Raw genomic sequence first — 14,112 nt, 5'->3', positions numbered from 1 at the left:
AGCACTGACATCCACACCCGGTTTGTTTACCTGGAACATGTGCACAGTCTGCACTGCAGGGAAAAAAAGACAACAACACAGTGATGCTCTGCCTTGCCTACCGTCAACCAATCAAATTTCACATGTCGCTGATTCCAGCCAATGACAGAGCGGCAGTCTGAGAGCGCTCAGCCAATCGCCGTGAGCCTAGACCACTGATGCAACGGAGATGCAACAGCCTCCCACTGAACAACAAAGTGTGTTGTGAATCAAATAGTCCCCCCTCCAAAACAATAACACGGCACATTGTAGGGTACAGTCTCCGCACTGTACCGCTGTGTGTGTGCGTGTGTGTTTGACAGCCGTAAATCAAGCCTGTCAGGAAGTTATGGACACTTATTTAAAGGAGCAGTCCTCACTGTGGGGCTCACTGCCCCGTCTCTATGGCAACAACAAGCTATGGAAAAACCAAGATGTAAGGCGTTACATAAAGTGATTACTTTCCGGATTACTACTGATATATAAACCCAAAACCAGTCGGAAACCACTCGCTATTTCCCTTCTGCTTCGAAATTCATCACTTGTGTTGAATTATTGACACTTAATGAGCATCTTAGACTTTATAGAACAGCTATTTGTCCTCTAACTAAGGTATATTTCCTTCAGATTGAGTTGCTAGGATGGGAAAAGTTAGCCGATTACTCTAGATGGTAATTTTAATACGTTTAAATGTAAATAATGGTACATCTGGTTGTTTTTATTAACTTTTTTTAGCGTTTCCTTTTATTCAGGCAGCAACGGCAGAAGGCGATATTTTCTAGGTCTATTTGAAAAATAACAAACATTTAAAGCTAATGATAGCACTGTTATTATTAGTAAAAGTAGTATTATTAGCATTAAGCGGTGATATTACTTTTGAAAGAAACATGAAGGACCGAGTAACTCTACTTTTATGTCGGAGTCGCACAGTGCGCTGGTGGGCTGTCCTTCGGTGAGACGCGGAGGGAGGGGGCGGAGGGATCTACGCCGAGCGGCAGGGGTTGACCTGGTGACGCAGTCGGTTGCTAGGTGTGAATGAACTGATGCTTTCTCACAATTAAGCAGCTCCTCAGTTTACAGGTCGACCACAACAAAGCAACAACTCGTCCTTTTTTTGCGCTGTCCCGGATACTCCGAGCTAAAAAAAATGGCTCTTTAAACTCGTGAAGTTGTTGGACCTGAAGAGAAGTCGTGCTTTGCTTTAGCAACGCACCCCCAAGTGCTCTACGTTTTTTCTGCAATAATGGAGTAAGTGAAACTCTCTGTACTCGCCATCCATTCAGCTGAGTCAAGCGTGTTACTGTTTTGTTGTTACAGTTATCACTTCGTTTTTTTGTCCGCCTGTGTGTTAAAGCCGAGTGGTCCGTTCTTTGGCTGGTTTCTCTTTTAGTTTAACATCTTCATGAAGACTACTTGCCTCATCATCTCATGCTCTCTTCCCTCCTGGGGTTTACACTGTTTTCGGTTGCTATGTTAACAATGCATGGCAGAGCTAATACCTCACATCTGAGTCACTGTGTGATGGTAGCTCACATTTTAAGTAAATGTTCTGTAAACTGGAGGCACTTTGACACATTTCTGACACTTTTTCATTTGCACGTCTGGCCAGGTTTTCATCTAGATGCCACGCTATTGTCACCTAAACTGCTTAAGTGGTCAAACAGAGGTGATTCATGTAAAAGGAACATGCGATTGGATGCAGCTTATCTGCACTAATCCGATTTAATGATCAGGGTGTCTCTCACTTTGAGAGTTATTCCAGTGCTTCTTGACAACACTTAGCAGCATCACTGGGTCCCACGTGTTTTGAGGAAGTCAAGTGCATTTTGCTTTGAGGCAGGTCAAACCCCAAAGGACACAGCTCTGTGCCACAGACTGACAACTCAGAGGGTTGGGTTTTGATTTTATTTTTTTTACATTTTTATTCTAATTTAAATAATTGATATTTGTATTGTGTATTGATGTGTTGTTAAAGGTGCTTGTTTAGGAGAGTTAATTGCTCAAAACCTTTCATGATGACTTGCAGGTGATTTCTTCACTTTATCTCCCCCGTCAACAGATTGAGTCACGTTGAGAAACTTGCTAAGGACAGCGAGAGAGCGATATTCCTGATTCCATCAGTCGACTGAATAAGTTGTATGTTTTAGCGGCACATTTCTGATCCCTGTTTGTGTTTACCCTCTAGGTTTCATTATGCCCACCCAGCCCTGCTCTCTGTGGCCCATCTGTCAGACCCTGCTTGCTCTCAGCACATGCTTGGACTTGGACTGAATCAAAGCACCAACAGACAAAATGATGGCAACATCAGCTCCTGTTTGGAAGACTCTTCGTGTCTGCCCGGCAGACCCCCTCGCTCTCTCTCACCCACAGGCTAACCACAGCCAATCACAGGGGTGCAGGGGGGAGGTGTCAGAGGAGAGTCAGCACTTAATTGGTGAGTTGCAGCGAGTATGCTTTTTTATATTTTTCCCCATTTCAGGTGGGCTCGGCACTGCAGCACATTCGTCCTTCTTGAACAGTAAGTAATAAACTAGCTACGTCTAACATACTGACATGCTGCAACTATATTTTGAAACAATCTCGCTTTGCATTTACTATTGTCGATCAGATTATGCCTTTAGAAAACTGCTACGTGCAATGTTGTATGGCTGATGTTTTTGTAACGTTTGCATGAGCGTTATTATTTAGCTGTAACGTCTCCTCTACCAAACAGCTTCTTACGATTGCATTTATTTTCTCCCATCAATAGGTGATGGTCTCACTGACTGGATGACGGAAGAAGTGGATTTCTCCTCGTACCTCCCAAACCCTCCTTCCCCTCCCTCCTCCACCAATGCCTCCCTTCCCCCTTCACCCCTTCAGAATGATATCCAGGTGCCCTCTGACTTGGAGGTCATGACCTCTCTGCTGCAAGAGGAACTCGCCCAACTAGAGGACTACTTCCTGTCTGAACCACTGCCAGAGAAAGGGCCGAGGCTGGGAAAATGCGACAGGGTCCCACTGCCAGCGGGTCCTCAGCCGTTCAGTCAGCTGCCATACGCCTCATACTCCACATCCAACCAATCGGAATCCAGCCCACTCCTAGTTACCCTGGCAACCGGAGAACTGGACCTGCTGAGTATCTGTGGCGGGCCCATTGGGCGATCCAAAATTCCAAGACACGCCCCGTACAGCTGCAGTCGTCCCAGTGGGTGTGGTAGGAAAAGAGTTACTGATGGCGTGAGGTTCAGTGAAGGCTATGATAACAGTTTGTTGAGTTCCAAAGGAAGTCACTCAGGTAACTCAGCGGTGACCCTCACAGGTAACTACGGCTGTGTAGAGGACGAGCAGCTGGTAGGGAAAAGCTACTGTCTGGGTAGTGCAGTTGAGGTCAGACGATGTGCCGCTCTATCAAAAGAAGAGAAAAATTGCTGTTTCAGTCAAGATGTCATAGGTGGTGCGAAGGTTGTTGGTGGTGGATTTGGCTTTGGTGGATCACTCGATGTCCCGCACAAGAAAGAGGATCTGCTGATGTATAGCATGAGGGAGGTCAGCGGAGGCACTGGTAACAACGAGGTGCTGAATAGTATCAAAGCTAGTGTGGAGGTGACAAAAGCCACAGTTTCTTGGAAAACAGAGAGCAGCGAAGGGTGCTATCTTCCAACGACACCACAGTCTGAGGCCTATCACAGCTTCTTAGGCAACATCAATGAGCAAGTGAAATCAGAGAGTCTACAGATAGGGCAGCATGATCTACACTGTAACTTCCTGGAGGATCAGGGACCAGAGTGTCTTCTAATGGCTAGGGAGAGTCTGAACTTGGAGTCCTCGGGGCACAGACAAGCATGCAGGCTGAAGGAAGACCACTGTGCTTTGAAATACGAAGTGGACATCATTCCAGCTGAAGGCGGCGAGCGCAAACAGAAGAAGAGAGATCAGAACAAAACTGCCGCTCACAGGCAAGTTTTAGATTCTGTGTGATGAAATATAACTTTGGAGATGATTTCACATGCGAAAGTCTTCATTTGGTTTTTGTTTTGCTTCACGCAGGTATCGCCAGCGAAAAAGGGCGGAGCTAGATTCTTTGGAGGAACAGTTGCATTGCCTTGAAGGAAGGAACCGGGAGCTCCGGGACAAGGCAGAGTCGGTAGAACGTGAAATCCAGTATGTCAAAGACCTGCTGATTGAAGTTTACAAGGCCCGTAGCCAAAGGCAGAAGCAGGACACAACGGCGTAACATCGAGCTCCTGCAAGTACATTTAAAGAGGGCGGAACAGGGAAAACGTTTGTCTTTAAGATTGTCCAGAGTTGAATGTTGAATTTGTTTTTTCATGGTGGGCGGGTAAATGCATGCTTTGCTGATGTGAATTCTTTTTTACATTTTAAGTCAACACTCTCTCCAATGCTTCCATTGCTTTCGCACTCTAATCACTTGAGCCTGCACTGTGGCATTGCAATGCTTTAAATGACAATCATTTTTAATGGATCTCGCACTGCGTGGATCTCCTAATTGAAGTAGGGTTATTTCTGAAGAAGTAATGCTGTTCATTATGCAGGTTTAACATTTTTGATAGCCTTACATCGGAATTGATGTCAGCAATAGAAAGAAATGTTTTTTTCTATTTATTTATTTTTTTTAATTTGCATCTACATCACCCTGTTCAATAGTTGAAGTAGTCAGATTTGTTGTTGGTGTCAACGTGTGAAAAAGCGTCATTTCATTTTGAGCACTTCTTTCAAACCAAATACTTTTCTAGAATAATTTCGAGCCTCCCTTGAACAGGAAATTATATTTCAATTGCTATGAATATTTTAAAATATTAAGATTTGCGGAAGAAGATGTATTGACTTTTACAATAGCGAAAAGAGTACAGATGTACAGAAGAGCAAAAAACTTTTTGTCATCAACTTTAGCAAAAATTTCCATTTTATCATTTTAACATTGTTATGATTTTGAGTTGAATTGACTTCATGTAATTGCAGCGCTAAATATGAATTAGTTAAATGGATTTGTATGTTTTTAGCATGTAGTTTCTTTTCTCTTTTTGCTGAAGGTCAAATGTCTTTACTTTGTCTGATGGATTTAAATTTGTTTTATCCTCCTGATATTTGCATTTCTTTTAGTGTCACAAATCCACTTTTATTACCAGCAGCAAATGCAAATAATGTCCAAATTTTAGATTTTTGAACCAAAATAGAACCAGCTTATCCTTTGCACTGTTTTGAAGGTGGAAAATGACATTTTATTGTGTTTGCGACAATTAGTTAAATGTTCTTCTTTTGCACATTGCAAATTATACAATCTGCTTTGCAGCTCAGGATTTGTAATTTGTCCTCCAGTCCTACTAATGTCAGCAGGTGATTCATGGCAGGACACTACAGTTCCTTCATTTTACATGATAAAGATTTAACTGCTGTTGACATACAGGTTTTTCTTCTGTACAAATATTACAATTAGTGGAGTTTTAGCAGCCTTCCTCTGCATGTTTTTCCATAAATTACTCTCTCTTGGAATAGAACATTTAGGATTTCAGAAACAAGTCTGGGATTCTTTCTCTAAACTGCTTGTTAAGGCAATAAGTTTTATAGGCCTCTGGCTGATCTGCACTAATTTATATCAACTTTTGTATGTTCAGGGAGTGGAGTGTGTTAGCCTTTCCTTTGTAGAAAATGAACTGAAAAAAAAATCCCATTAGATTATTTGTTAAGGCTTTTGCAGTGTTAGCTTTGGTGTATGACAAACTGTCTAAACTCTCTTCCAGTTCATTCATTGCTGAACAAATAACCATCACTGTTAAACATGCCTATACCGAGAATAGATTGTTTTTCCTATGGATGTGTGTTTTAAGACAATCTTGGATATAATCGCTGATTTAGAGACATTTATTTATATCGTTTATTCAGGTTTTTGGAAAGAAGTTCATGTCACTCCTGCGGTGTACTATCAGCTCCGATTGTTCAAACCAAAAATGTGGAATGACAGCACATTATGCCGCTTCGTAATTTCAAGTTGATTTAATCATATATGCATATTTCATTTGTGTGTCGTCAACTTTTCCTTTAATAAATAAAGTGTGTCATCAACTCAGTCCGCTGTGCTTTTTCACCTTTTCTCTCCGACCAGAGGAACTGAGATGATTCCTGCCGTCACCGACTGTATTAATAATATTAATAATAAATGGCGATCATCTCTCCTCCTGAGCTTTAAAATAACGCGTGTGTTTTGACGGTAATAAATCCCTCATATATGTTTTTTGTGGGGGAGCAAAGTTGAGACTTCCGGGCCCTGATGGACGCCGACTGGCGCTCCTCTCTGATCGGACCCGCGGCCGAGACGCTTCCGACCGGAAGACTGAGAGGAAAGAAAACTTTGATTATTATCACCATTATTGAGCCCGTCTTGTTTACTGAATATTACGCTGCAAAACAATTTTAAAACGAGTGAACGATTAATCCAACGTCCACTCCTCCGAAAAATATTCTAATATTATAAGAAGAGCATCCCGACAGCTCAATAAATCATATTTTATTTATTCATAAAGCGCAAAATCACTCATTAAAATCCGTTCAACATCCGACAGTCTCTGTGCTTTGACGGCCGATCGGCCCCGAAAAGAAGTCTACCTATAAGAAAACCAGTCATATGCACTTTAATGTTCAAACACTTGTAACGCATCACCCTGTTTGTGACTCTGCTACCGATTATTCATGCTAAAAGGAAATCTGCGTCGTTACTGTGGAATTTCGATTACACTTCTATAGCTGATTTTCTTAATGAATTTGAGCAATTAGTGGCATGAAAAGAAACAGCAATCAGATAGCAGCAAAGACCTCAACCTCTTTTATTTCAACACACTCAAACATAATTCCAGTGGTGCCAGCAAAGATCTTCATTACGAAAAATGGAGTCACTTTTTTTATTTTGAAGACACTTTATAAAAAAAAAAGATAGATTTGATTATTTTTGCAGTCCTCTGCCACACTGCTTAAGAGTTGCTCACAGCTGTCTAATGAGCTGATGATAGTCACATTGTGGAGGCGCCTGTTGTGAAGCCTGAAGAAGTTTCTTACTGGCATTGAGGGATATCAGGACCTGCAAATAAAATGCAAAGGAAAGTGAATAATTTGAAAATATTGGCATAAATATTTAAAATGCCAACAGGTGCACAGAGGTATGACTTATTGAGGCAAAAATGAGGTGATAATACAGATAGTAACAAGCCAAGTCACTTAAAGGAAACTGTTTTTTTTTCTTCAATTAGAGACACTACATTTTTGTAAACTTTTGTAATCAAAAAACATGTAACAATTACAAAAAGTTAGTTCCAAACAAATTCTGAGAGGAATTTTAAATTCAACATCTGCCCTCCTGTCACCTGTTCTTGCATTACCTGACGTATCGCGTCCTTCTCGCTGTACAGGCACAGAGTTGCTATGGCAGCTTGTCTCACTGTATATTGGGAATCTGTGCATGCTGCCCTCAGAAGTAAGCTGGACACGTCTTCCTCCAACAACAAGGAAACAGCTCCATCAACATTTACCAGGTTTCCCAGGGCTGCGCAACAGTGACGCCGCGTCAGGGCGTCAGGGTCAGCGATCAGAGACGCCAGCATGGCCGCCGTCCTCCTGGCTTCCTCTATCCACCTGTGCCCCGCCTCATCATCCACTCCCTGTTCTACTATAGTGGCCGAATCCCCTGCTGCCTCACTGTGTGACCACTTGTGTTTATTTTGTTCCCTCTCTTTGCCCCACCCTGTAGTGTCACTGCCCTCTCCGTTCGCCCTATCCATTTTAAACCCCGATGCAATATACCCCAACCAGTTTCCCACTGCCCTGCAAGCCATCCGTCGGACACGCATGGAGGAATCATGAAGACAGTTTATCATGCTTTTGAAAATGTCAGGTTGCAGGGTGTGCAGTGTAGGAGGCCTGAATGGATCAAAATGACCCAGAAGTCTGCACGTGGCAGCCCTGATCTGGTCATGACAGTGAGCCAGCGCCTGGTACAGCACCGAGGCTTCCAAGTGAAGCTGAAGGCGGGCAGACTGAGGGGAACAACGGACCACTTGGGACAACACAGTTAGGAGCTCCACGGCAGAATCCCACAGCACATCCAGCTGCAGCAAGTCGGAGAGCAGGGAGCTGGCAGTTCTGGTTAGCGGAGTCTGGTGTTTGGAGGCAGCGAGCGGGCTGTTCCTCAACGGCACAAAGAAACCAGAGGCGGCTTTTCTGAGGCGCGAAACGGAGTGTTCGGGGTCACAGAGGAGCAAACGGCTTGTCAGGGAGAGAGGCAGCTCCAATAGCGGAGGAGGAAGAGTTTGAATTGCCTGCCAAAACACAAAAAACAAAATCATCCAGACATCTCGTCACAGATCAAACAGCTGACACAATGCTCTCACAAGAGACATTAAGATGTAAAGTAGTGTGTGCCTAATGTGAGCCTATAGCAAGAGTTATCCCGTGTTGCATCAGTGAATCATGTTTGTCAGTGAGGTCTTTATCGGAGCATGGGAAGGCCCTAACCTGCAGGAGGCTTGCAACAATACCACAACCGTCGTACAACTGGAAAATCGTGGACATGGTGTGTGAAGGCAGGTCCAGGGCAAATGGAAAGCACAACAAGTGGCAGCTCAACACGGACAGGCTGTCGTGACTCAGATCTTCCTCAAGCCTTCCGGGATTGCCTTCAGCAAACAAATGAAGACTGTAGGGTATAAAAGATGTTATTGTTAGCTCCAGGCGTAGCTGTGTAAGACTGGTGGTACAAATGAAACAGAAAGTTAATCAGGAAATTTGAGCACAAACCAGTCAGTGCCCAGCAGCTGGCCAAGGGTATATACACATTTTGATTTGCACATAGAAAACAGAGGAATGCAGGAGTACGGGTCCTTGGTGAAGACAAACAGCGCAGTAGACAGGAAGGAATACAGCCCTGATGTAAAAAGAGAAGGAAAAAAAAATCAGTAAAAATCACCAAGCGTTTTTAAATACAGTGTGCTTCATAGGATATGTATTTTTACCATTTGCTGAACAGAAGTCTGTGTCTGATGTTGACCTTTCTAGTGAAGTACCGATTCTTTCCCATAAACCCAGAAACATTACTGGATCTAAACATGAAGATCCAGAGCCATTTCCATGCTGTTAAAAGAAAAAACAGCCAAGCATGGAGGTCAAAATTACAGGTCTATCTCTGGTGTCCCTGCAGTCAAACGTTGTATCACACTGTAGTTACTGTCTGACCTCAGAGAGTGTGTGTAGGAGTAAATGCAGGAGGCCGTCACAGAGTCCCCAGCCAGAGGGAAGAGACAGCTGAGGCTGAGACAACGGTGGATCATGTTAAACTTTCAGCAAAAACTGTCAAATTATTGTCAGATATATATGAATGACTTCTCACAGATTCAGTACCTCATATGAGTCCAAAAGCAGGTTCTTCAGCACAGAGGTTAGAGTGTCCAAATCAACTTCGACATCACCAGTGTGTTGTATCATCAGAGACAAAACAGAGGCAGCCAGAGGCTAAAGAAAAGATAATAACTGTAATACATACCAACCAAGCTAACTGTGTATATATGTGTGTTGACTGCACCTACCGCTAAAGGAATGAGGTCTGGCTGACTGAGAATTGCAATGAAGGGCTTGGTGAACTCTTCCAGTCTACAGTAAGAGAACAGAGGAGGAGCTGCAACAGTTCAATCACTGTGATGTATGATAGTCACTCACTTGTATCCATAAAACATTCCACAAATCAACAAAATCAGCCTCAATGAAGAGGAAAAAAATAGGGCAGATCAGACCTTTGCTCTTTTTCCACCCAGTCACAGTGCTTCTCCCAGTAGACCATGAGCACAACAATCATTTCTCCAAGTGCTGGCACACTCCATGGTTGCTGAGCAGGAAAAAAGTGCACACAAGTGAGGAATACTATTGTGGGAATTATGCATTGCTGAATATGATTCCTTGCTGAGCAATAACCTTGTTGAAATTAGAGTTTTCAACAGCATCATGGACTAAGTCAAAGAGGGTGCGGGGCAGTCCAAGTTCACGGCCGATGTGGTACGACTTCTCGAGGTCGGAGGTCACAATCAGGTTGCGTAAGACCTTCAGCGGTTGGTGGATCCGACAGGCTTCTTTAACAACGTCACCTGATAGCTGACCAAACAAAAACAGAGACTGAATAGATATTTGTTCTGAGGTAGAATCAATTTATCCCCATTTGAAAAATTGTACCAAATTACCTGAGCTTTAAATGCCAGGATCTTGGATTTCAGTTGAGGTATGATGACGCTGTGGTTCACTTGCTCTTTCTTCTGTCTGCTTGGCTCTGATTCTCCAACCAGCTTCTCCCAATAGTCCTCACTGTCAACATCCTGAGAGTATAAGATATTTCCTTTAAGACTGCAACCAGTTGCTTTATTACTACAGCAGATCTGCCAGTGGAAGACAATATCTACTCTGTTATGGAACTATTTCTACATGCAAAGTGTCTCTTTATCACAACAAAAGGCAGCAGACACTGACCTGCCTGTGCAGTGTGATCTGATGACTGTCCTCAGTGCATCTTTTCACTTGCCGCGGCCCAACCTCTACAGTGGGGAATTCCTGTTCAAAGTCTGTGCTGATGTGACCCCTGCAGAGGAAACCATAACTGTGAACACACACCTCAGTCTGTTCGGGTAGTGCATTGTGTCTTTATTCTGGATTTCCATAAACACCTGTGTTTTGTTCTCATGTAGGCTTGATTCTTTGGGCTGGGTTGGCTTTGACTGGCAGCTGTCATAATCGTGGGACCTGTGGTAACAGAGACATTGCTGGAGGGAGGCTTGGCACTAGGTGATGCTGCTGCCATCGCAGAGTCTGCCTTTTCATTTGCTACTCCGTCCTTCTTTTCCTGTTCTGGTTTCCCTCTGTTGCTGCTGTCTTTCTGTCCCCTGGCCTTTCGTAATAATCTGCTCTCCCCAGAAGTCGGCGCCGTCTTTGCCGCAACCTGCTTAAGTTTCAGCGCCACCATATCAGGGCTGGGCGTGACTGTCAGAGGGCTGACATTTGTATCTGACACCACTGCGCCGACACATAAATATGGGAACAAAAAGTAAAAATCAGACATCAGAGTAACCACATGCCACCGTGCGTCATGCATGTTTGGAAATGTTCAACCAGAATTAAGAGTGTTAAGCATCACCTAGAACACCATCAGCTACAAAGGGATGGTGCTGGAGGTCTGGCCACGACAGCCGCTTCTGAGGGTCTTTGTTCAACAAACCTTTCAGAAAACTCTGTAAGTGAAATATTAGATAAGCAAAGTGATGAAGGCAATATAGTCTGTCCATCATACATCAAAAAATCTGATGCTTTGTCTTTCACAGACCTGTAGCTATCACTGAGGATGACATGTCCTCAGTATTTTGGGCTAAAATGTCAGAGTTTGAGTCCCCTTAGGTGCAGTTTAATTTTTGTAGCTTACAGTTACATATAATTACTTTTTATGGTCCTCAAAGGATCTAAATGGGACAGGCACGCATTTTATCACTGTTCAATCAGCTTGCCTTGTTTGAAATCACATCCTTATACAGTGCAGATGTTAACTTTGAGCCAAGCAAGACTAAACAGTAGCTGCACTGTACCTTGCAGGTGTCGCTCATGGTATCTGGCCATTTGACTGGATCTCTCACTATAAGCTGCACCAGGTGGAAGATGGAGTTAGTGTAGAACGGAGGCGCCCCCGTGTGGAGTTCATAAAGGATGCAGCCCAGAGACCAGAGATCAGCAGTGTGGTCATATGGCTTCTCCTCCACCAGCTCAGGAGACATGTACAGTGGTGTTCCCTTGATAGAAGTCAGCACCAAGGTGGAGACGCTCATAGCCCTGGCAAACCTAAGCCAGAAAAGATCACATATAGTACATTCTTGTGGAAATTATTAATGCAGCTGCTTCTTCTTTACAATAATCAACAATAATAATAATCTACATACCCAAAGTCACACAGTTTCACCACCCCACTTTTTCCCAGCAGTATATTTTGTGGTTTCATGTCACGATGAAGAATGCGATGGGAGTGTAAATAATACAGAGCTGAGACCAGCTGGCAGGCAATTTCACGGACCTTGGAAGAAAGGAAGGAGGAGCGAATAGTGATCATATGAAACTTGGATAAGTCTAATGTCTGACACAACTGTGCAGTGAAAGCGGATACCTGGCTCTCTGGTAACTTCCCATCATCCTCAAGAATCTGGAACAACTGACCCTCTGCATACTCAGTTATAACTACAACCTGTTGCAAACATTTAAGGGGTTTATGGTCAAGAGATTAAGATACTAGGATTTAAACACAAAAAGTTGCTTTAAACAGACCTCAGTTTCAGTCTCAAAGCTGTCAAACAGTTGCACAATATTTGGATGTTGAAGACCCCTCATGATCTCAATCTCCCTCTTGAGACTACGCAGCTCCTTTTCAGACCGACCCACCTTCGGCATGAACTTCAGAGCCACCACCTGATGGACGGACACACACACACACACACGCACGCACGCACGCACGCACGCACACAGACAGACAGACAGACAGACAGACAGACAGGTGAAACGGCGTGGCGAAACAAACACCCCCACTCCTACAAAATCTGTATCCTTACTTGGCCAGTATATCTTTTCCTTCCCTTGTGGACTCGGCCAAACGAGCCCTCTCCCACCAGCTCCAAAACATGATAGGAGTTCATGTCCGCAAGAGGCTAACGGCTCCAAACTGCCATAAACATCGGTAAGTTATCTGTCAGGCCAGTAAGCACACAGTAGTTTCACTCTTCATGCGCAAGAACAGTAAACGTGTACAGTTGAATTCAAAAACTTTTAACTCTAAAAGCCAAAAAGTTATGGCGACAAGCCTGGTGAGGATGCTAATGTTGGTTGAGAGCGGTGTAGCTCGCTGTTGTGTGTGATAACAGCGAGTGATACACGCTGGAGAGCAGGTCTAACTGCCGTTTCACAAAAGTAACAAAAGATGAGTTAAAGTTTGACTGGCCATACATACATATTAGTTATGTGTATGAATGGCCTTTTAACAGCTTATTTTTAACAACCGACATTTATTTAATCAATTTAGTTACATTGTAACACGAGAGACCAAACTGGCTTCTCTTTGGACAACACGTAAGCAGGGGTCCTTAGCCTAGCAACCGCTGCGGCGTTCCTGGCAACGGGCTGTGGACGAAAAACAAAACAGGCGACCAGCTCATCTGAGGAGCCACACCCTGGATAATCCACTCAGTATAAACACAACATACATTAACATATTTATATATTCGCACTATATGTCCCCAGTATTTTCTGTGCTGGTTTAACTGCCCTCCACATACCCCACATGTAGCCTGAATTGATTCCTTAAGCTGCATTTCTTTTCTCTGCAGTGGTGGAGGAAGTTTTAGTCAGATCCTTTAGGCTACTTAAGTAAAAGTATCAGTGCCACAGTTCATAATTACTCTGTTGCAGGTGTAAAAGTAGGCCATCATTATGTAACACAAAGTAAACTACTTATTATGCAGAATGGCAACATTCAGTGTGTAGTATCATCATCATTATTATTCTATATTAGGCTATATTAAGCAAGAGGGAGGAAACAGATCATTAAAGGTCCCATATCATACAAAATGCCCTTCTTTAATGTCTTTTCAACATAAATATGTGACACCAGTAAGCCTAAGGAAAGACCGTGCTCTCTATTTTTCTCCTGCCCCATTTTTTCATTAAATGTGTGTGAAAACACACAGTTTAGATTTTGCTCCCCTTGTGATGTCATATGGGGATCTGTTGAACATGTGACCCCCTCCAGCCCTTCAGCAAGACCACTGTACTCGCTCACTTAAGATCTCCTCAGTCCACCATGCTTTCCCCTCACTAACACCAGCTCCCAGCAACACAAAGATGTTGAAGGCAAGCTCACAGATTGTTATGTTCTTCAAAAAGAGTGTGCAGAAAGAGGCTGAAAACAGCTGCAACAGCCACGTCTGGTATGACAAAAACCCTAGCATCTCCAAATACAAGTATGACCTTGAGAAAGAGCATATTACGGAACCTTTAATGCTGCTTAACATGTACTGTGAGATGCATTTTGCTGTTGTATTT

At 43.4% G+C, this 14,112-nt stretch overlaps 2 protein-coding genes across 2 annotated transcripts; one reads left to right on the top strand and one right to left on the bottom strand.

Annotated features, from left to right (window-relative positions):
* The first annotated feature begins 1,105 nt into the window (after positions 1–1,105).
* Positions 1,106–5,144, top strand: atf5a (activating transcription factor 5a). The gene is made up of 4 exons (XM_070843937.1): positions 1,106–1,266; positions 2,204–2,452; positions 2,768–3,956; positions 4,048–5,144. The coding sequence occupies exons 2-4, from the start codon at positions 2,311–2,313 to the stop codon at positions 4,232–4,234; spliced, it is 1,518 nt and encodes a 505-aa protein (XP_070700038.1). The 5' UTR covers positions 1,106–1,266; positions 2,204–2,310; the 3' UTR covers positions 4,235–5,144.
* A 1,796-nt stretch (positions 5,145–6,940) lies between these two features.
* stk36 (serine/threonine kinase 36 (fused homolog, Drosophila)) lies at positions 6,941–12,774 on the bottom strand. The gene is made up of 19 exons (XM_070843759.1): positions 12,627–12,774; positions 12,346–12,486; positions 12,188–12,265; positions 11,967–12,097; positions 11,619–11,868; positions 11,177–11,270; positions 10,710–11,055; positions 10,516–10,624; positions 10,233–10,364; positions 9,970–10,146; positions 9,792–9,883; positions 9,588–9,651; positions 9,403–9,513; positions 9,238–9,312; positions 9,018–9,135; positions 8,803–8,929; positions 8,521–8,701; positions 7,389–8,324; positions 6,941–7,090 (listed from the first exon to the last, which is right to left on the bottom strand). The coding sequence occupies exons 1-19, from the start codon at positions 12,708–12,710 to the stop codon at positions 6,995–6,997; spliced, it is 3,342 nt and encodes a 1,113-aa protein (XP_070699860.1). The 5' UTR covers positions 12,711–12,774; the 3' UTR covers positions 6,941–6,994.
* Between the last annotated feature and the right edge of the window lie 1,338 nt (positions 12,775–14,112).

Source organism: Pempheris klunzingeri, chromosome 14 (assembly GCF_042242105.1).
Source record: "Pempheris klunzingeri isolate RE-2024b chromosome 14, fPemKlu1.hap1, whole genome shotgun sequence".
NCBI classification, from domain to species: domain Eukaryota; kingdom Metazoa; phylum Chordata; class Actinopteri; order Acropomatiformes; family Pempheridae; genus Pempheris; species Pempheris klunzingeri.
Note: the sequence above shows the minus strand (reverse complement) of the source record. Positions and strands in the feature narration are given on the sequence as shown.

What these genes read in the sequence shown, in the direction of transcription:
- atf5a (XM_070843937.1), top strand. Translation starts at nt 2,311, where the DNA reads ATGATGGCAACATCAGCTCCTGTTTGGAAGACTCTTCGTGTCTGCCCG. An exon ending in GGAGAGTCAGCACTTAATTG is followed by an intron (nt 2,453 to 2,767) that starts GTGAGTTGCAGC and finishes TCCCATCAATAG; the next exon opens with GTGATGGTCTCACTGACTGG. An exon ending in AACAAAACTGCCGCTCACAG is followed by an intron (nt 3,957 to 4,047) that starts GCAAGTTTTAGA and finishes TGCTTCACGCAG; the next exon opens with GTATCGCCAGCGAAAAAGGG.
- stk36 (XM_070843759.1), bottom strand. Translation starts at nt 12,710, where the DNA reads ATGAACTCCTATCATGTTTTGGAGCTGGTGGGAGAGGGCTCGTTTGGC. An exon ending in TCCTGGCATTTAAAGCTCAG is followed by an intron (nt 10,147 to 10,232) that starts GTAATTTGGTAC and finishes TTGTTTGGTCAG; the next exon opens with CTATCAGGTGACGTTGTTAA. An exon ending in AGAAGGACGCGATACGTCAG is followed by an intron (nt 7,091 to 7,388) that starts GTAATGCAAGAA and finishes TTTTATTTGCAG; the next exon opens with GTCCTGATATCCCTCAATGC.